Here is a 22,740-nt window from a genome sequence, read left to right on the forward strand (position 1 = left end):
TTATCATTCATCTCGTTTCAATTTTGTATAAAATTACGTTCGCATGATTCGTCATGTTTTTTTCTATTAATGTTTTATAAAAATTTTCTGTTAGTTTCTGAATATGATTTTCCTTAATTGATTCTGAATTTAGGCTTATCTGAATTCGTATGTGCTTCTTATGATGATCAAAACTAATAACTTTCGTTCTTCTGAGGATTAAACATCCATGTGGAAACAATTGGAGACCTGAACTGAAGAAGCCTTATACTTCTATTTATACTCTGTTAATTCGGAGTTAGTTTAATTTTTATTAATTCGACGATTAATTTAAATTGAGGCGAATTTAATTAAGTATTCGCAAATCTCAAAAAATAATAAAAATCGTCGAAAATTAATCCCTTTGATGTTCTGTAACGGTTGAGCCTGTAAAGGTTCCCGTAGAGGAATGTGTAAAAGGGACTTGTCATATCCTATCGCCTTGGGTAGCAGAATCTCTGCCATTACCATTTGGGATCGGCCATGAGAAGAACATCTTTTATCTTGATTTAAATAATATTTAATTTTTTCTTATAGCTAATACTGCATACTTATTATCAAAGTTGCAAAAGACGAGGGGTACGGGGACGGTCGGGTCCTAAAAAGGTAGAGATGTTCGATACGGGGTCGAGATCGACGTTGACCAAAGTTGATTTTTAAATATATAAGTATATAAATGCATATATATATATATATATATATATATATATATATATATATATATATATATATATATATTCTAAAGCTAAAAACTTTAATTGATTAATTTGTACCCAAAATTGCTATCATCGTTAATTTAATACAAAAATTTAAACTAAAGTACGATATATTTCACCGACTTTACCGATTTTTTGCCTTTTTGACTGACTTTGACTCGATTTTTTCAACTTTGACTTGAATTCTGACCGTTGACTGTCATATTAGACGGTTTTCTTCGAGACGGGTAATGCTAGTCACAAAACCATCGAGACGGGCGTCGAGACGGCTCGAGACGGGGTGTTTTGCAACAGTGTTTATTATACATCTCTAGTGTTTGCAGTTACAGATTTATTTTGCAGGTTATGGAGTATATGCTTAAGCTATTCAGCAGCAAGCTATAGCTATCTGTGTTATTGCATGACCGTGGAAAGTAGATAATGACTTATTTTTTGTTTATTCGTTGAATCAATTTGTGTTTATTTGTAACATGTTCGTGGTTATTCAATTGATTATAAATCTTTAAAGCTTTGTCATATCTTTATTAACTGATTCCTCATTCTGTGTATGTATTTGTAACCTTTGTACTAGTATAATGAATGAAATAATAACAATTATTGTTATATTTTTGTAATCAAATACCGAGTATATTCTTTTATATGTTTAATCGCTTTGAATGTAAAAATATTAACTATCAACGTATTTTTTTAAAAAGAAATATGCATAGCCATAGAAATAAGTATATTCTTGGTTAAGTTGCATGATCGTATGTTGCTAATACTGTTCTTTTTTATTTATGAATTTGTGTATATTAGATCCTTTTACCCATAAATGTTTTGTTTCATTCACATTGCTAGTTTCATTTGTTGAATGATACAAAACAGATCTACTTGTTTCATTTGTTGCTGCTTTGCAATGGTGAACCTCTTCTGGTTTAGACTCCGAATTTTGCATTGCTAACTCTCCTTAAATGCAAATCCTGATCAATAATTCCTAATGCATTTTGACAACTTAATGATCCCACAGCCACCTATTCTTTTTTGTTGATTTTCAAACTTTTAGTTGTACACCCATTTCTATATTTCAAACTCCTTCATGAGCATCACTATTGCTTGATTTTGAAATTTTAAAGAGGCTTTACCTTCAAATTTTCAACCAAATCACCAAATTCAATAGATGCTCCTAATTTCCATCAACATTTCATCCCTTGTACAAGCATTTCGTGACCTTTGATGGACATAATTTCTTGATATGCCCGACCTTTCCACTCTTGAAACATGTGAAAATTTTGTTTCCCTTGTTTTCACTTTCATCCTCACTTAACTCCTCAATGAAAATTCCTTCTTGTCTTTGTTGAATATAAACATTTTCTTATAATTCTTCCCTTTCGAGAACATCGCCGCATTGAACTCAAAACTCTTGGCCATTTGCTTAGCCTATGCTTCTGGATTAGAGAGAAGATCCTCTAATTCTTTAAATTCTTTAATCGAAGGTTAAGTAAATGAGACATACTCCTTTAATCCACAAATCAAGTACTGACGCAACCGAAATTCACTATCCTCTTGTTGTCATCAATTTCTGAAGTTTCAACACAAATACTTCTAACCCTCAAAAAGTATTCGAAAATTGCCATACCTTTTTGTCTTGAGATTGCTAACTCATTCTTTAAGATTTGCAACATTGCGGTTTTCTTTTTGGTAAAAAGTTTCTCAAGAATCTCACACCTTCTTTGGCAAACTTACATCACGAAAATGACCAATATACTATTTCTTCATTGAAGTTCCCAACAAAAGAGAGCTTTCCCACATTCGATCTTCCACTTCCTTTGTGAATCAGCTTGCTCCGGAACATTTATAGGAGTTATTGCATCTGTCCGTGCAAACGTAAATACTGACCTTGAAAATATGCCTCCATAGTCTATACACATACTCCAATACTTGTACGCAAGGTTGCAAAATACGTGAGACGGGGTCGAGACGGTCGGGTCCTAAAAAGGTCGAGAAGTTCGAGACGGGGTCGAGACGGGGGTCGAGACGGACGTTGACCAAAGTTGACTTTTAAATATATAAGTATAAAAATGCTTATATGTATACATATTTTAAAGCTAAAAACTTTAATTAATTAATTTATACCGATAATTGCTATCATCGTTAATTTAATACAAAAAATTCAAACTAAAATACGATATATTTTACCGATTTTATCGATTTTCTCCCTTTTCTGAATATTGACCGACTTTGACTCGATTTTTTTCAACTTTAACCCGAATTTTGATCGTTGACTGTCATATTAGACGGTTTTCTACGAGACGGGACGGACTAGTCACCAAACCGTCGAGACGGGCGTCGAGACGGCTCGAGACGGGGTGTTTTGCAACAGTGCTTGTACGTGCTCCTTACAAGTTTCTCCATTCCATACTGCATGCTTCTACCATTTCCATTGTTGCTAGCAAGAACAAAACTTTTCTTCAACTTTCTTTATAATTGTTGCTACCATCTCCATGTGTTAAGCATATAGCTAGCTTCCTTCTGAGTCAGGATCAAACTCTTCTTTTGACTATGATTTGGCCCTACTGGTGAACCGGGCGTACTACTTCTCAACCTTCTGTGAACTTTTCTTCTCTTATGATTTTTGCTACTTTGTTTAATTTAGTGATTGATATCTTAGAGAAGCTGATAAAGTAAAGACAGACTCTTCGAAAGCAATGGTGGCTAGGAATGGGCCTCTAAAATCAAGAAGCTAAATCGCCTAAACAAGGCTCTAATACCATGTGACAAAAGCAAAGTGCTATAATGAAAAGTGTTGTGAAATAAATTGCAGAAACCTTGAAGTGTATGTATTTGACAAGTTACCAATGGAGGTTACAGCCTACCACTAACCATTACTTCCAGTAAAGTAAGCACTAGTACCCTACTTTATTAATACTGTAGACACTAATAAAGAAGCATTAAACGAGAAATTAAACTTGGAAAATGGAAACTACCTATTGACTAAAGACTCAATAAACCTAAAAATATACGAAACAAAATAACAGCAAAAAAATAAATAAAAAATAACTAGACAAAGCCTCCCATCCTGCGAGCGGTTGTCTCGCAACCGCAAAAAGGTTCTGGCCCCTTGTTTCATTTTTTGCCGCTCACAACCTGCAAGGTTGTTTCGCAACCGCGAACCTCGGGACCAAACTGTGATTTTACATTACTAATTTTAACAAGTGGATCCAAATTACGTTACTTTGTCTTTGCTTGTTGTTTACTTGTTGTTAACAGGGTGTGTTGATTGTGATTGTGATTATTTTTGTAATGGTTAGTGACTTAAGTTCTCCTTTATAATTTTTCAAAAGACCTTTTCTTATAAAAAATAAAAAATAAAATAAAAACACAATTCTAGGTATACTTGGCAAAAGGGTCGAGATGGTTCGGGTTGGGTCAAAGATTAAATGGGTTTGGATCGAAACAGGTCATGGGTCGAAATGAGTCAGAATTAAAATGGGTCAAACGGGTTGGGTCGAGACCCGGATCGGTTGGGTCGGCTTAGTAAATTTTGCGTGATATTTGATATCACTCCGAAATCCTTTTGTGGTGAAATTTTGTCATCCAACGACCAACGTAAATACATATACATATCTTCTTCACTTGAAAACAGATGGGCCTATCAAACATTTGCCAGTAAACGCCCATATTTAATTTGGGCTAAGAGTTGGTCCACTAAAAGCCTCGCCCCAATCTGCTCTCCCTCTGTTCCTTCTGTCTCCCGTTCTCTTATTTCCCCCCTTTTATCTTATTTCGATTTCTAGGGTTCCATAAATTCATCGACAAATTCCTTGATTTCGTAATTAAAGCTCTTGGATATTAAAAATACACCTGAATCATAATCTATCATTAACTGCCCCAACAGGTTCTTCACTATCTCAACCCTGTTTCATTTTCCGTAATTTATGTGTTTCACCTACTGTTTCAATTCGATCTCAATTTCATATTAGCAATGAATAATTTTTCTTAAAATTTATTAGATTTTGTACATCATGTTAAACTTTTCTAATTTGATGATTTTTGATCGGAGTAGAGGCAGATATGGATTGAATTACTGGTTCAAACTATTTTTTTCGTGATTCGTAATCTATTTGTTTGATGTTTGGCTCCATTTTTGTTATGTCAATTTATACTAAAAAAACAGCTATATATTTAGTTTTAATTTTCATATTCAGGAGTGTTAGTTTATAATATTGTATTATCTGTTTTGCTTTTGACATAAAAAGTGAGTGTGGTTCAATTATGTAAAAACGGAAAAAGAGCAGAATTTTATCATAGCGGAAAAATCAAATGTATTTGGTTGATGGTTGTGTTTCGTATCATTATCAAATAGGCACATCTAAACAGGCTTTTGAACCCTGTGTTAAATGTTAATACAAACTTGCAAACACTAGCAATATTCTCGATGCGTAAATGTTATCCGTAAGGATATCCTGTATATCGGAAATGATAGATTGTATGTGAAGTGCCGTATGAAACAAATGGCAGGTAATCAGTTATTAGATGATATATGAGATATGCATCTGATAGCTACATATCTGCAGCTGTAGCTTAACTAACAATGTTGGTTACTTTGTTATTTTATAATGAGTAAAATGGATAATTGAGCTTTACTGAATAATAGCACCCGATTAGATAATTAACTTGATGTTTATAAAATAGGCTTCTAAGATATACTATTTTTAAATTTTATGCCGTATGAAAGTTATACCTAATAAATCAAATTTTTTTGTGTCTACTGTGGCATAATGGTGGAGAATATGACGAAGTGTATTCATTAAAATCTTGTTCTGTTTACAAAAAAATATCACTTTATGCTAATTGTTGTACCGAAAGTTGAGATTAGACGTAAAACATGTCAACATCATCATAGTTATTGGTGTGGAAATTTATAAAGTTTTAGTGGTAATGTTTTAGTTAGGCCGCCATTTTGCGAACTTTAGAAGAGGTACTTACATGAGCTTTTTGTAGCAGCTAGGTGTTTTTCAGCATAAATCGGCCATACTTACATGAGATTTGTAGCAGTTAGGTGTTTTTCAGCACAAATCGGCCTTTCTGGCCGAAACTCAGTTTTTAAATATGACTATTTTACCCTCGGTTGTGTCTAATGTGTGCATTTTCAGGTTAAGCTATTCATTGGGACTCTTTTAATGATTGGAATTGTAGTTTAATCTACATTTTTTCTTTAAAATGAACACTCCTCGTGGTCAAGATCAGGTATATGTATATTCCAATTTCTTGTTTCGATTGGTTAAATAATGAAAACTGAAAGTTATTTGTAACAGTATACAATTATATAATTGTGCAGGAAACACCCGTGGTAGCTGGTTTTGAAGTCCCAAAATCACCTGATGCAAGTTATAACAACGTCTACACTGCAAGCGAAGATGACGGGCGGGACCCGCCTATAGTTCCCCAACATCTGCAACACACTGTACTAAGTTACCCTACCAATGGTGGTCCGTCTACGTCTCTACCGGACCCACAACATGTGGTCTTGAACCATTTGTACATTGAAAATCGAGAGGCTCCACGATCAGTAGTGGCACTTGGGTTTTCACATCGGTTTCGGGGCAAATATGTGAATGTTGTACTGTATAAACCAGTTCAAAGAAGGGGTAGTAGCAGCACTTGATCTTACCTTTATGTGTGATTGCAAAAATTGGTTGTTGAACACAGGGGCCTATGTTTTCATTTGTGTGAACTGAAATTGTTAACTGATGTTCATAAATCTTATGAATATTTTACATATCTGTAACATCTCTTTGTACTTATGTAAATTCATGATTGCTTAAGTTTCTTGTTTCTAAGGTGTCATGTTTTTCAGTCTGCAGATTTTGTTATCGCAGATTTATTATCTTTTATGTTTGCGCGCTTGCAAATATTTTTACTACAAAATGTTTATTTTTCTGAAAACATAAGATAAAATAATGTATTATTCTTTCTGCAAACTCTCACATACTTTGAAAAATGTTTCTTAAATTGGTGGATTAGATTAAGTTATTTTACAGACATTAAAACAAACAATCTTTGTTATTTAGCATACACACAGAGATATTCATGTCACATCTTCTCTACATTCGCAAGGTTTCAGACAAATAAAGTTCAGAAAACAAAAGGCACTTAAGTGTCTTGCTATATATATTTATTATACAAGAGATGGTAATATCTATGTTACTACATATTACATGTTGCTGCTCATGGTGTTTCACTATATGTATTGGAAATGAACGCAGAAGTGGTGGAACGTGTGGAACCACATATTGGATCACTCCAGTTCACCACGAAGGTGTTGATGTCGAGTCGACTCCTTTTCGATCTTGTACCCACAGAGCGGTACACTGAACACTAACCCAATCTCGAAAGGGTCCTGATGTAGTTGGATCGTTTGGATTGTTACAACCTCTGACAGATGGTTTTAAACGACCGAGTCTAAGGATTCGTTAATGAAGACTTGACTGTAACTTCTATTTTTTTTTTTTTTTTTGGGGTGTCTACGTTTTTATTTATCATTTTTACAATTTGGTAACTATATTTTTTTTATTCTCACGCGACAACGAGTTATGCTAACTATTTATAATAACCAATTCGTTACACCAGAAAAAAGGAATACTATACTATAGAATTAGAACGACTTAATCAATTCGATACAACCCAAAAAATGAATATTGGACAATGAAACATACCGTATATGTAAAAGTTACGTTACACCATTTTTAACAATTATTATTTTTCGTAACAAAAAATATCAATCGTATATGTAAAATATTTTTTTCTTACCATAATTCTCGGTTACGGGTCGTATTTTACCTATTTATCATTTTATTGTCATACATAATCATAATCATTATAAATATAATATATTAAAATATTTTGCAGTTTACCGACGAATGCACCCGTTTTGTTATGCCTCGACCCAACCCAATTTATTTTCTATATTTCATTTATTTTTCTTTTTTATATATATTCAACCTGAATAGTTTTCACGTTTTTCACTTAATTATTTTAGGATCCACATTTACACATATATTAAAGGTAAAAAATATGATAAATTAAAAAAAACAAGAAAACTAAAGTTTTTCTAATTTTATTTTACTGAAAAACACGCTTTCAGTCATTTTAACTCAAATAATTGTTTCAGTTTTTTTTATAACCTTTATTAGAGTATATATTTATATCTTTTACTTATAATTTATTTAGAGCTTTTTATCAATAACTCATGTGTTAATTTAATTATAAAAATATGAAGCGAATCATTTTCTACACCAACACCAACGCACATTCTTGATAATATCCGTCTTTGACCTGATTTTTGACCGTCAACCGACTTATAAGACGGCAAGACGGGGTCGAGACGAAGTAGTCACCAAAACACCGAAACGAACGTCGCAACGGAAATCGTTTAGAACAATGACATTATAACAACCCTGACTTTTCGACTTCTAAATTTACTGAATTAACCCTAGGGTTATCTGCCTGATTATATGTATTAAGGGTTGTTATATACAATTAAATATTGACCGAATAGTAATTTTTAGTCAACAACGTACGCTTAAATAAATAATATATTATTAATTTATATAATTTGACATAATTTAACTAAGTATATAAACTATGTATCACTTTTATTATTTAGTTAATATATTATATATTTAACTATATAATAAATCCAATTATATATAAATGTAATAATATTTACAAACTTACTAAAACTATAGTTTAATAATTAAAATCATAATTATTATTAAAAATACAAAATACCGAATTATTTATTATTTTTATACAAAATCCGTATTTATTAATTAAATAAAAAAAAAAAAATATTGACAAATATTCTTGGAAAAATGTACTAAATCAATTTGTTTATTTAATATATATATATATATATATATATATATATATATATATATATATATATATATATATATATATATATATATATATATATATATATATATATATATATATATATATATATATATATAAATCCTTAAAATAAACGAATTTAAAAAAAAAATAAACAAATAAATAAATTACTTTTTAATTAAAAATTATAATGGAAAACTACTTTTATTATTTTATTTTGTGCATTATCCCATGACCTAACATTTAATACTTTTGAATTTTAAAATCCCATTAAAAATTAAAATATTTCTTTTTCTTTTAATTATTTTATTCTTTTTACCTAATTTTTTTAAGTATAAATACCCCTCATTTTTCATTTAAACTTACACCAAAATTTCTCTCATTGTCTCTTTGAAAAATTACTACTAGTAAGTATTTTTTTCTTACTTTTTACTTTTTTACTTTTTACTTTTTACTTTTTACTTTTTATTATTTACTTCGGTTTATTTTTTTTACTGAAACATGTAAATAATGTTATAAATTATATGCAATTAAAATTAAAATAAATAACATGTTATAATTAGTAATATATGTTACTAAAAATTATAAAAGTATTTTTATGAATTAATATATAGGAATTATAATTAAAATCGAATTAATGAATATATATGTATATACGCACCTAACGTGAAGCTTATAATTAAAGATAACGTACAAAGACTACAAGCATCACCGCTACTTTTGGCCTAGGGTGATCCTTGTTACCATTATGGGACGCTTGTGGATCTCGAATGTCAAGACTTAGATTCTGGTCAAGAGATCCTGGACCGCTCGGTAACAATAGATCATTCGAGTGACTTGCATGTTAGCGACGAAGTTTGGGCGATATTGTACAACATCTTTGTTAAGAATTATAACCTGAACATTCTTAAACTAGAAGCTTACTATAAGTGGAAGCTTTCCATAAATAGTAGGTTTCCAAAAATAGAAACTTTTCTCGAAAATCGTCACCGTCAATATAGTTGCTATATTAATAAACATACTTTATGTCAAGTTAGACATTAACTAATCAAACGTTATACCTCTAGGTTGATATCCAGATCACTTACTTTCTTTACTTTCCTTCTTGTGTGGAATACTTCAACTGCTATTTAAGGTGAATTTCATAGCCCCGTTTTTACATTTTTATGTTTTTACATTGGGGTGAGACACATACTTTATTTTAAATGCTTTGACATGCTAGACACAAGTACAAACTTATTATGCGACCAACATGAGTATTTTATTATGTTCACTTGAAACATACAAATCCCTGCTTTGTAATATCATTAATTGCTAGATGAATTAAAGTGGCAAACGGAATTATTATAGATAGAGCTATTGAGAGTAATGTCCCGCACTGTTGACCTCAGGTCAATTGGTGGTATAATAATTGATGTTAAAGCGAAGGGGTGTACGAAATAGTATTAATTTAAATACGAAATACGACGAAATATTACACAAGTTTTAATTATTTATTTACAAAATGGATATACCTAAACCTTGCTACAACACTATAGGCAGTGTACTTAATCTTATAGTAGTATAGTTTTTAGTAAGTCCGGTTCGTTCCACAGGGAGACGGTTACACTATATTTTTTATATAATTACATTTGTACAAAAATATATAAATATATAAATATAAATATATATATATATATATATATATATATATATATATATATATATATATATATATATATATATATATATATATATATATATATATATATATATATATATATAAAATATATATAAAAGGGGGGGTTTACCGTTTAATGACCGGTTTGTCGATTTTATATTTTAAGCGAAGCTTAAAGTAAATTTAATTAACAAAATAAAAAAAAAAATATAAATGACAAATAATTAAAGGTGTGATGAAATATAAAATAAAATAATTATGCTTATTTAAACTTCCGTAATCATGATGTTTGACGTGTTGATTTTAGTTTTATGCCCATGGGTTAATTGTCCTTTGTCCTGGATTATTTAATATGTCCGTCTGGTTTTTGTCCATAACAGTCCATCAGTCATAAATATAAAGTGCGAGTATCCTCGTCAAATTATCCTTATACCCGAAGTCAAATATTCCAATTAATTGGGGACTTAAACTGTAACAAGGTTTTAATACTTTGTTTAATAATTACACCAAGATATCGACTGTGTGTAACCCAAGGTTTTAATACTTTGTTATCAATTATGCCAAGTGTCCTTGTACATAATTTCACCCCTGTTTTAATAATTCCATAGACTATTAATCCATTTCCGTGTCCGGTTAAATGAACTATTGTTCGTACATATAAATTCCCCGCCCATCGTGTCCGATCGAGTGTATATGATTATTTATAGGGACGTCCAATTGTAAATCTTTATATTAAAATTAACAAACTATCATTTAGTTAAACAAATATAAAGCCCATTAATAGCCCATAGTCTAATTTCCACAAGTATCGTCCTTTTGTCCAAACCCCAATTATGGTACAAAGCCCAATTACCCAATTTTAGTATTTTAGCCCTAACATCATGATTACTTCGTCTTAAATAAGCATAATAATAACTTAAGTACGAGACATTAATTTAAAAAGGAGAACATAGCTTACATTGATTATTTATCGCGTAGTGGTACACGGACAGAGCTCCGACTTTAAAACTCGTAAAAATAACTTTTACATAACCCAAACTAATCTAATATAAAACTAACCTATACTATATATATATATATATATATATATATATATATATATATATATATATATATTTATTATATATTACGGAGTATTATTATTATTATTATTATTTATATTTTTAAACTCGGCAGAATGCATGGCCTTTTATAGGCATTTCTGATTTTTGCAGCTCCGCGAGTTGCGGCATTTTAAGCCTGCAAACTCCGCGAGTCGCGGAGTTTGAAAATCCAGCTCACACAATTTTGGAACCTTGCTTGTCGACATAATTTATATATAAATATAAAATATAAATAATTAATATAATTATTTATATATTATATTATATTCTTGTGCATAGTAGACTTGTAATTTTTGGTCCATCGCGTCGGGCGTTGATAGTTGGCTCGGGTACCGGTTCCGGATTTTCGAACGCCTTTTCGTATAATTTAATGTCTTGTACTTTACGTTCCGCAACTTGTACTTTTGTCATTTTTATACGTTTCTTATCAATAAGTTGAACCACTTGGATTGTATCTTATACATTTGAGCTTTTTGGACGTTTTTGTCTTCAAATCGTCGTTTTCGCCTTTTGTCTTCGCACTTATTTTATATAAACGATTACAACTTAAAATAGAACAATTACAACTAAATAATTTACATATTGGGAGGATATTGCTACAAAATATATGTTCATTTGGAGCACTATCAAATATCCCCACACTTGAACGTTGCTTGTCCTCAAGCAATACATACCTTGAAATAATATAATACATCACACGAATCACTTCTTTATTCTTCACACTTTGTACATCAGTGATTTTGATATGGCAGTATAAATAATGATAGTAACGATAGAACCATGGTTAAAGGTGGGTGTGTCATCCACAGTTGCCTCGATTTTAGGTCAATGACACTTGCAATCAAATAGCCGATTTACTTTCGGTTTCCAAAGTAAAGTTCACATTTGAAAGGCGGTTTACAGTCCCACATGACTATGAAAATGTAGATCCTTAAGGAAATTGGATCTTTATGAAAATATTTGATCTTTTGAAAATTCAATCTAGCTTTTACCCTAGATTAGTTTTCTGGAATAACCCTTCACCGGTGTTTGCAAAATGATTTTTTTTTTGTGGGTTTTGTGGGTTTCAGATTTGAAAATTTTAGCTCAAAACTTATGGTTTTGTGTTACCCACTTGCTAACCTTGTATTAGGAAAGCAACACGTCCAGTTTACTTATCCCGTATATTACCTTTCGGTAAACTACCGTCCGGTTGTAAAGGAAAGCGTTGAACAAGCAACTGTTAAGGCAATGTCCCCTGACATTCTTTTAATTATGGTCTATAACGTATCGGATGCAATTACTATCCTTGGTAGGAGCAATAGTAAAGCTCACCCTTATAATTTTTCGGTCTGGCACAAGGTCCTGTCTTTGACCATGCTATGCAACCACCGTTCTTACGGTTGACACCTGATTTGGTTCAGGTGACCTAATGAATTCCAGGTGAATTCATAGGATTTTACGTTCAATGGTAATGAACGCATTGAAAATAGGTTTTCAGAAAACAAATAGGTTTTCAGAAAACAAATCGGTTTTAATTTTGATCAAAATATTTTCTCGTTCAAGCTCGAGTTTAGATATCATTGAATTCCATGAGTTTGTAATTCTCAATCTTTAAGGTCAATCTCAAGGATTGAGTAATATCAGGCTTAAAAGCTGATTTTTAATCTTTAAGGAGATTATCCTTTCTGGGGATCTGATTCATTAGTCTTATCAAGCTAATTTGCACGGTGCCTCCTGTAGTGACCCGAACTTTTCCATGTTTATATATATTAATTGAGATTGATATTTACATGATTAAATGTTTCCAACATGTTAAGCAATCAAACTTGTTAAGACTTGATTAATTGAAATAGGTTTCATATAGACAATTGACCACCCAAGTTGACCGGTGATTCACGAACGTTAAAACTTGTAAAAACTATATGATGACATATATATGGTTATATATATAGTTAACATGATATTATGATAAGTAAACATATCATTAAGTATATTAACAATGAACTACATATGTAAAAACAAGACTACTAACTTAATGATTTTGAAACGAGACATATATGTAACGATTATCGTTGTAACGACATTTAATGTATATATATCATATTAAGAGATATTCGTACATCATAATATCATGATAATATAATAATTTAAAATCTCTTTTGATATTATAAACATTGGGTTAACAACATTTAACAAGATCGTTAACCTAAAGGTTTCAAAACAACATTTACATGTAACGACTAACGATGACTTAACGACTCAGTTAAAATGTATATACATGTAGTGCTTTAATATGTATTCATACACTTTTGAAAGACTTCAAGACACTTATCAAAATACTTCTACTTAACAAAAATGCTTATAATTACATCCTCGTTCAGTTTCATCAACAATTCTACTCGTATGCACCCGTATTCGTACTCGTACAATACACAGCTTTTAGATGTATGTACTATTGGTATATACACTCTAATGATCAGCTCTTAGTAGCCCATGTGAGTCACCTAACACATGTGGGAACCATCATTTGGCAACTAGCATGAAATATCTCATAAAATTACAAAAATATGAGTAATCATTCATGACTTATTTACATGAAAACAAAATTTCATATCCTTTATATCTAATCCATACACCAACGACCAAAAACACCTACAAACACTTTCATTCTTCAATTTTCTTCATCTAATTGATCTCTCTCAAGTTCTATCTTCAAGTTCTAAGTGTTCTTCATAAATTCCAAAAGTTCTAGTTTCATAAAATCAAGAATACTTTCAAGTTTGCTAGCTCACTTCCAATCTTGTAAGGTGATCATCCAACCTCAAGAAATCTTTGTTTCTTACAGCAGGTTATCATTCTAATACAAGGTAATAATCATATTCAAACTTTGGTTCAATTTCTATAACTATAACAATCTTATTTCAAGTGATGATCTTACTTGAACTTGTTTTCGTGTCATGATTCTGCTTCAAGAACTTCGAGCCATCCAAGGATCCGTTGAAGCTAGATCCATTTTTCTCTTTTCCAGTAGGTTTATCCAAGGAACTTAAGGTAGTAATGATGTTCATAGCATCATTCAATTCATACATATAAAGCTATCTTATTCGAAGGTTTAAACTTGTAATCACTAGAACATAGTTTAGTTAATTCTAAACTTATTCGCAAACAAAAGTTAATCCTTCTAACTTGACTTTTAAAATCAACTAAACACATGTTCTATATCTATATGATATGCTAACTTAATGATTTAAAACCTGGAAACACGAAAAATACCGTAAAACCGGATTTACGCCGTTGTAGTAACACCGCGGGCTGTTTTGGGTTAGTTAATTAAAAACTATGATAAACTTTGATTTAAAAGTTGTTATCCTGGAAAATGATTTTTATTATGAACATGAAACTATATCCAAAAATTATGGTTAAACTCATAGTGGAAGTATGTTTTCTAAAATGGTCATCTAGACGTCGTTCTTTCGACTGAAATGACTACCTTTACAAAAATGACTTGTAACTTATTTTTTCGACTATAAACCTATACGTTTTCTGTTTAGATTCATAAAATAGAGTTCAATATGAAACCATAGCAATTTGATTCACTCAAAACGGATTTAAAATGAAGAAGTTATGGGTAAAACAAGATTGGATAATTTTTCTCATTTTAGCTACGTGAAAATTGGTAACAAATCTATTCCAACCATAACTTAATCAACTTGTATTGTATATTATGTAATCTTGAGATACCATAGACATGTATACAATATTTCGACCTATCATGTCGACACATCTATATATATTTCGGAACAACCATAGACACTCTATATGTGAATGTTGGAGTTAGCTATACAGGGTTGAGGTTGATTCCAAAATATATATAGTTTGAGTTGTGATCAATACTGAGATACGTATACACTGGGTCGTGGATTGATTCAAGATAATATTTATCGATTTATTTCTGTGCATCTAACTGTGGACAACTAGTTGTAGGTTACTAACGAGGACAGCTGACTTAATAAACTTAAAACATCAAAATATATTAAAAGTGTTGTAAATATATTTTGAACATACTTTGATATATATGTATATATTGTTATAGGTTCGTGAATCAATCAGTGGCCAAGTCTTACTTCTCGATGAAGTAAAAATCTGTGAAAGTGAGTTATAGTCCCACTTTTAAAATCTAATATTTTTGGGATGAGAATACATGCAGGTTTTATAAATGATTTACAAAATAGACACAAGTACGTGAAACTACATTCTATGGTTGAATTATGGAAATCGAATATGCCCCTTTTTATTAAGTCTGGTAATCTAAGAATTAGGGAACAGACACCCTAATTGACGCGAATCCTAAAGATAGATCTATTGGGCCTAAGAAACCCCATCCAAAGTACCGGATGCTTTAGTACTTCGAAATTTATATCATATCCGAAGGGTGTCCCGGAATGATGGGGATATTCTTATATATGCATCTTGTTAATGTCGGTTACCAGGTGTTCACCATATAAATGATTTTTATCTCTATGTATGGGATGTGTATTGAAATATGAAATCTTGTGGTCTATTATTATGATTTGATATATATAGGTTAAACCTATAACTCACCAACATTTTTGTTGACGTTTTAAGCATGTTTATTCTCAGGTGATTATTAAGAGCTTCCGCTGTCGCATACTTAAATAAGGACGAGATTTGGAGTCCATGCTTGTATGATATTGTGTAAAAACTGCATTCAAGAAACTTATTTTGTTGTAACATATTTGTATTGTAAACCATTATGTAATGGTCGTGTGTAAACAGGATATTTTAGATTATCATTATTTGATAATCTACGTAAAGCTTTTTAAACCTTTATTGATGAAATAAAGGTTATGGTCTGTTTTAAAATGAATGCAGTCTTTGAAAAACGTCTCATATAGAGGTCAAAACCTCGCAACGAAATCAATTAATATGGAACGTTTTTAATCAATAAGAACGGGACATTTCAGTTGGTATCAGAGCTGGTATAACGCCGTCCATGTGTGGCGGGTTAGTCGTAAAGGAGGTTCTCGTAGTGTTACCTGTGACAATGCATTGGCTCTTACTCCTTGCGATCCCTTACGGGGGTTGGCAGTAGCCGAGAGGCAGGCCCTAAAATCAGTATCTGAGGTACACTCAGTGGTCACCAGGCGGTTAGCTGGGAAGGCACTGGGTGGGACGGTGGTTGTCCCCACTGTATTCACAGTTGGTATCCGAGCGTTGGTCTTAGAGAACCAGAATTTTGCATTAGTGTGTCTTATCGAGTTTGTTAGGATGCATTAGTGAGTCTGGACTTCGACCGTGTTTACTTGAAAAATGATTGCTTAACAAATTTTGTTGGAAACTATATATTTTTAACATGTGAATATTATGTGATATATTAATCTCTTAACGCGTTTGATATTATGTGATAGATGTCTACCTCTAGAACAAGTCCCATTGACTCACCTAATAATAATGAAGAGTCAAATGTAAATTGGAATGATTCGTGGACTGATTCACAAGTTCCCGAAGAGGAACCGGAAGAAGAGTCGGAACCAGAAGAAGAATCGGAACCGGAAGAAGAATCGGAACCGGATGAAGAAATAGAACCGGTGGGGGAAATAATAAAACGGTTAAGTAAAAGAAAATCCTCAACCAACCGACCAATGTTAATTATGGTCAATGGTGTTTCCGCTAAGGAAGCAAAATATTGGAAGGATTACCAATTCTCCGATGAATCGGATTCTGACGAGAATTCCGATGATGTTATAGAAATTACCCCAACTGAATTTAAAAAGGCAAAAGAAAATAATAAGGGAAAGGGCATAAAAATAGAGAAATCTAATTCCAACCTCGATGAACTTTATATGTATCGTCAACCCCCGAAGTCCTTAAGTTGTAACAATGACCCGGGAACCTCTAAACCACCAGGTTTTTCTAAACCAATGTGGATAACGACGGCTCGTATTAGGGGAACATCATATATCCCTAGAAACTTGGCAAAACGAACCAAAACCGAAGAAGAAGAAACAAGCGAGTCAGAATAAGATAGTTGTATTCGTGTGGTGTAATATATGTAATATAGTGTACTTATGCTTTATGATATATGTAAAAATTGCTTGTATTAATAAGTATTTTTTTGAATCTAACTCTTGTCTATTTTACAGTATAAAAACACAAAATGGATAGACAACCCAATATTTTAAGAGACCTACCCGGAGACATGATTGATGAAATCTTGTCTAGAGTCGGTCAGAATTCTTCGGCACAACTATTTAAGGCGAGATCAGTTTGTAAGACATTCGAAGAACGTTCCAAGAATGCCTTGGTTTATAAAAGGCTTTCGTTCGAAAGATGGGGGATATCACATTGGGAAATCCATAAGTTACGATGTGTTTACTTTGACGCATATATTGCGGGGAACCCAAATGCTATTTTACGCAATGGGTTAAGAAATTATTTTGACTCAATATATCCGAATATTGGACTTCGTGATTTAGAAAAAGCAGCTAACATGCAACATAAAGAAGCATGTTATGCTTACGGATTAGTAATGTTCACTTCTCACCAAAGTGAGAACAAGAACATCGGGCTACAACTATTAAACAAAACGTTCCTACAAGTGACGGAGTCGGTAATTGGGGTAAGAAATGAGGTTTTTAGATTGTTACGGGACTGTTGGACATTACATAACCCTCGTCCCTTTGACGACGTTACAACACGCTGTCTTATCAACGGCCATAACGGTTATGTTCCACAAGACCAAGGATGGGAAGTAATCCTAGTAAAACCAGAATGCATGACTTGTTTCTGGACGTATGAATTACGTGTCTTTATTGCCTTTGCTGAACGACTTGTGTACTAGCTAGAATTATCTTCACAACCATCTTGTATCAAATTTATTGTGTGCTATATTTCATGCTATATGTAAAATAAGCGGTATTGTAAGTTTGTAAAATATTGTGTAAAAGTTTGAACGCGAAATATTATTATAATCAGTTTTTCATATAGAATTGTAGTAGTTGAATTGTATATTAGCTACTAAGTATGAACTTAACGGGTAGGTACTACCCGAATTTAAACTTATAAAATGCTAATATGAAGAAAAAGCTTTTATAAATGAGTTCATATTATGCTACGAAATACTATTAACTACTCTTAATATTCTGTATGATTAACTTGTTCCATTTGACTATTTTGAAGGAAATGGCACCGACTACTCGACACACCGTGAATATGAATGAAGAGGAATTCCGTACTTTTCTAGCTTCAAACATAGCCGCAGTACAGGCTGCACTACATACCAACAATAATCTTGGATCTAGCAGTACAGGAAATCGTGTAGGATGCACCTACAAAGAATTCACTGCCTGCAAACCTTTGGAATTTGATGGAACCGAAGGACCGATCGGATTGAAACGGTGGACCGAGAAGGTCGAATCGGTGTTTGCCATAAGTAAGTGTACTGAAGAGGACAAAGTGAAGTACGCTACGCATACCTTCACAGGTTCTGCATTAACATGGTGGAATACCTATCTAGAGCAAGTGGGACAAGATGATGCTTACGCACTACCGTGGTCAGCATTCAAACACTTAATGAACGAGAAGTACCGTCCCAGAACTGAGGTCAATAAGCTCAAGACAGAACTTAGAGGGTTACGAACCCAAGGATTTGATATTACCACGTACGAAAGACGATTCACAGAATTATGCCTATTGTGTCCGGGAGCGTTCGAAGATGAGGAAGAGAAGATCGACGCGTTTGTGAAAGGATTACCGGAAAGAATCCAAGAAGATATAAGTTCACACGAGCCCGCCTCCATACAACAGGCATGTAGAATGGCTCACAAACTAGTGAACCAGATTGAAGAAAGAATTAAAGAACAGACTGCTGAAGAGGCCAATGTGAAGCAAGTCAAAAGAAAGTGGGAGGAAAACGGTGATAAGAATCACCAATACAACAACAACAGCAATTACAACAATAATCGCAACAATTATCCCAACAATCGCAACATCAATCGCAACTACAACAAGCGGCCCAACAACAACAACAACAACAACAACAACAGCAACTACAACAATCATCCCAACAACAATAATAACCGCAACAACAACAACAATCAGAAGCAGATATGCCAAAGGTGTGAAAAGTATCACTCGGGGTTCTGCACCAAATTTTGCAACAAGTGTAAAAGAAATGGTCATAGCGCGGTGAAGTGTGAGGTTTACGGACCAGGGATTAATAGAACGAAAGAAACAAATGGTGTCGGAACGAGTAATGGCGGAGCAAGTAGTGTCGGAGCAAGTTACGCCAATGTAGTTTGTTATAAATGTGGAAAACCAGGCCACATTATTAGAAATTGCCCGAACCAGGAGAACACGAATGGACAAGGCCACGGAAGAGTTTTCAATATTAATGCGGCAGAGGCACAGGAAGATCCGGAGCTTGTTACGGGTACGTTTCTTATTGACAATAAATCTGCTTACGTTTTATTTGATTCGGGTGCGGATAGAAGCTATATGAGTAGAGATTTTTGTGCTAAATTAAGTTGTCCATTGACGCCTTTGGATAGTAAATTTTTACTCGAATTAGCAAATGGTAAATTAATTTCAGCAGATAATATATGTCGGAATCGAGAAATTAAACTGGTTAGCGAAACATTTAAGATTGATTTGATACCAGTAGAGTTAGGGAGTTTTGATGTGATAATCGGTATGGACTGGTTGAAAGAAGTGAAAGCAGAGATCGTTTGTTACAAAAATGCAATTCGCATTATACGAGAAAAAGGAAAACCCTTAATGGTGTACGGAGAAAAGGGCAACACGAAGCTACATATTATTAGTAATTTGAAGGCACAAAAACTAATAAGAAAAGGTTGCTATGCTGTTCTAGCACACGTCGAGAAAGTACAAACTGAAGAAAAGAGCATCAATGATGTTCCCGTCGCAAAAGAATTTCCCGATGTATTTCCGAAAGAATTACCGGGATTACCCCCACATCGATCCGTTGAATTTCAAATAGATCTTGTATAAGGAGCTGCACCAATAGCTCGTGCTCCTTACAGACTCGCACCCAGCGAGATGAAAGAACTGCAAAGCCAATTACAAGAACTTTTAGAGCGTGGTTTCATTCGACCAAGCACATCACCGTGGGGAGCTCCTGTTTTGTTTGTCAAGAAGAAAGATGGTACATTCAGGTTGTGTATCGACTACCGAGAGTTGAACAAACTTACCATCAAGAATCGCTACCCACTACCGAGAATCGATGACTTATTTGATCAACTACAAGGCTCGTCTGTTTATTCAAAGATTGACTTACGTTCCGGGTATCATCAAATGCGGGTGAAAGAAGATGATATTCCAAAGACTGCTTTCAGAACACGTTACGGTCATTACGAGTTTATGGTCATGCCGTTTGGTTTAACTAATGCACCAGCTGTGTTCATGGACCTTATGAACCGAGTGTGTGGACCATACCTTGACAAGTTTGTCATTGTTTTCATTGATGACATACTTATTTACTCAAAGAATGACCAAGAACACGGTGAACATTTGAGAAAGGTGTTAGAAGTATTGAGGAAGGAAAAATTGTACGCTAAGTTTTCAAAGTGTGCATTTTGGTTGGAAGAAGTTCAATTCCTCAGTCACATAGTGAACAAAGAAGGTATTAAGGTAGATCCGGTAAAGATAGAAACTGTTGAAAAGTGGGAAACCTCGAAAACTCTGAAACACATACGCCAGTTTTTAGGACTAGCTGGTTACTACAGAAGGTTCATCCAAGACTTTTCCAGAATAGCAAAACCCTTGACTGCAATAACGCATAAAGGGGAGAAATTTGAATGGAATGATGAACAAGAGAAAGCGTTTCAGTTATTGAAGAAAAAGCTAACTACGGCACCTATATTGTCATTGCCTGAAGGGAATGATGATTTTGTGATTTATTGTGACGCATCAAAGCAAGGTCTCGGTTGTGTATTAATGCAACGAATGAAGGTGATTGCTTATGCGTCTAGACATTTGAAGATTCACGAACAAAATTATACGACGCATGATTTGGAATTAGGCGCGGTTGTTTTTGCATTAAAGACTTGGAGGCACTACTTATATGGGGTCAAAAGTATTATATATACCGACCACAAAAGTCTTCAACACATATTTAATCAGAAACAACTGAATATGAGGCAGCGTAGGTGGATTGAATTATTGAATGATTACGACTTTGAGATTCGTTACCACCCGAGGAAGGCAAATGTGGTAGCCGATGCCTTGAGTAGGAAGGACAGAGAACCTATTCGAGTAAAATCTATGAATATAATGATTCATAATAACCTTACTACTCAAATAAAGGAGGCGCAACAAGGAGTTTTAAAAGAGGGAAATTTAAAGGATGAAATACCCAAAGGATCGGAGAAGCATCTTAATATTCCGGAAGACGGAACCCGGTATAGGGCTGAAAGGATTTGGGTACCAAAATTTGGAGATATGAGAGAAATGGTACTTAGAGAAGCTCATAAAACCAGATACTCAATACATCCTGGAACAGGGAAGATGTACAAGGATCTCAAGAAACATTTTTGGTGGCCGGGTATGAAAGCCGATGTTGCTAAATATGTAGGAGAATGTTTGACGTGTTCTAAGGTCAAAGCTGAGCATCAGAAACCATCAGGTCTACTTCAACAACCCGAAATCCCAGAATGGAAATGGGAAAACATTACCATGGATTTCATCACTAAATTGCCAAGGACTGCAAGTGGTTTTGATACTATTTGGGTAATAGTTGATCGTCTCACCAAATCAGCACACTTCCTGCCAATAAGAGAAGATGACAAGATGGAGAAGTTAGCACGACTGTATTTGAAGGAAGTCATCTCCAGACATGGAATACCAATCTCTATTATCTCTGATAGGGATGGCAGATTTATTTCAAGATTCTGGCAGACATTACAGCAAGCATTAGGAACTCGTCTAGACATGAGTACTGCCTATCATCCACAAACTGATGGGCAGAGCGAAAGGACGATACAAACGCTTGAAGACATTCTACGAGCATGTGTTATTGATTTCGGAAACAGTTGGGATCGACATCTACCGTTAGCAGAATTTTCCTACAACAACAGCTACCATTCAAGCATTGAGATGGCGCCGTTTGAAGCACTTTATGGTAGAAAGTGCAGGTCTCCGATTTGTTGGAGTGAAGTGGGGGATAGACAGATTACGTGTCCGGAGATTATACAAGAAACTACCGAGAAGATCATCCAAATTCAACAACGGTTGAAAACTGCCCAAAGTCGACAAAAGAGCTACGCTGACATTAAAAGAAAAGATATAGAATTTGAAATTGGAGAGATGGTCATGCTTAAAGTTGCACCTTGGAAAGGCGTTGTTCGAT

General features: G+C 33.4%; 1 protein-coding gene and 1 non-coding gene across 2 annotated transcripts; both read left to right on the top strand.

The window, feature by feature from the left end:
• The first annotated feature begins 153 nt into the window (after positions 1 to 153).
• Positions 154 to 243, top strand: LOC139903659 (small nucleolar RNA Z159/U59). Its single transcript, XR_011778467.1, has one exon. It is a non-coding gene; the product is annotated as a small nucleolar RNA Z159/U59 (small nucleolar RNA).
• Positions 244 to 4,458: 4,215 nt separating this feature from the next.
• LOC139897018 (SNF1-related protein kinase regulatory subunit beta-3-like) lies at positions 4,459 to 6,553 on the top strand. The gene is made up of 3 exons (XM_071879660.1): positions 4,459 to 4,608; positions 5,867 to 5,960; positions 6,052 to 6,553. The coding sequence occupies exons 2-3, from the start codon at positions 5,934 to 5,936 to the stop codon at positions 6,376 to 6,378; spliced, it is 354 nt and encodes a 117-aa protein (XP_071735761.1). The 5' UTR covers positions 4,459 to 4,608; positions 5,867 to 5,933; the 3' UTR covers positions 6,379 to 6,553.
• The last annotated feature ends 16,187 nt before the right edge of the window (positions 6,554 to 22,740 follow it).

Source organism: Rutidosis leptorrhynchoides, chromosome 3 (assembly GCF_046630445.1).
Source record: "Rutidosis leptorrhynchoides isolate AG116_Rl617_1_P2 chromosome 3, CSIRO_AGI_Rlap_v1, whole genome shotgun sequence".
NCBI lineage: Eukaryota > Viridiplantae > Streptophyta > Magnoliopsida > Asterales > Asteraceae > Rutidosis > Rutidosis leptorrhynchoides.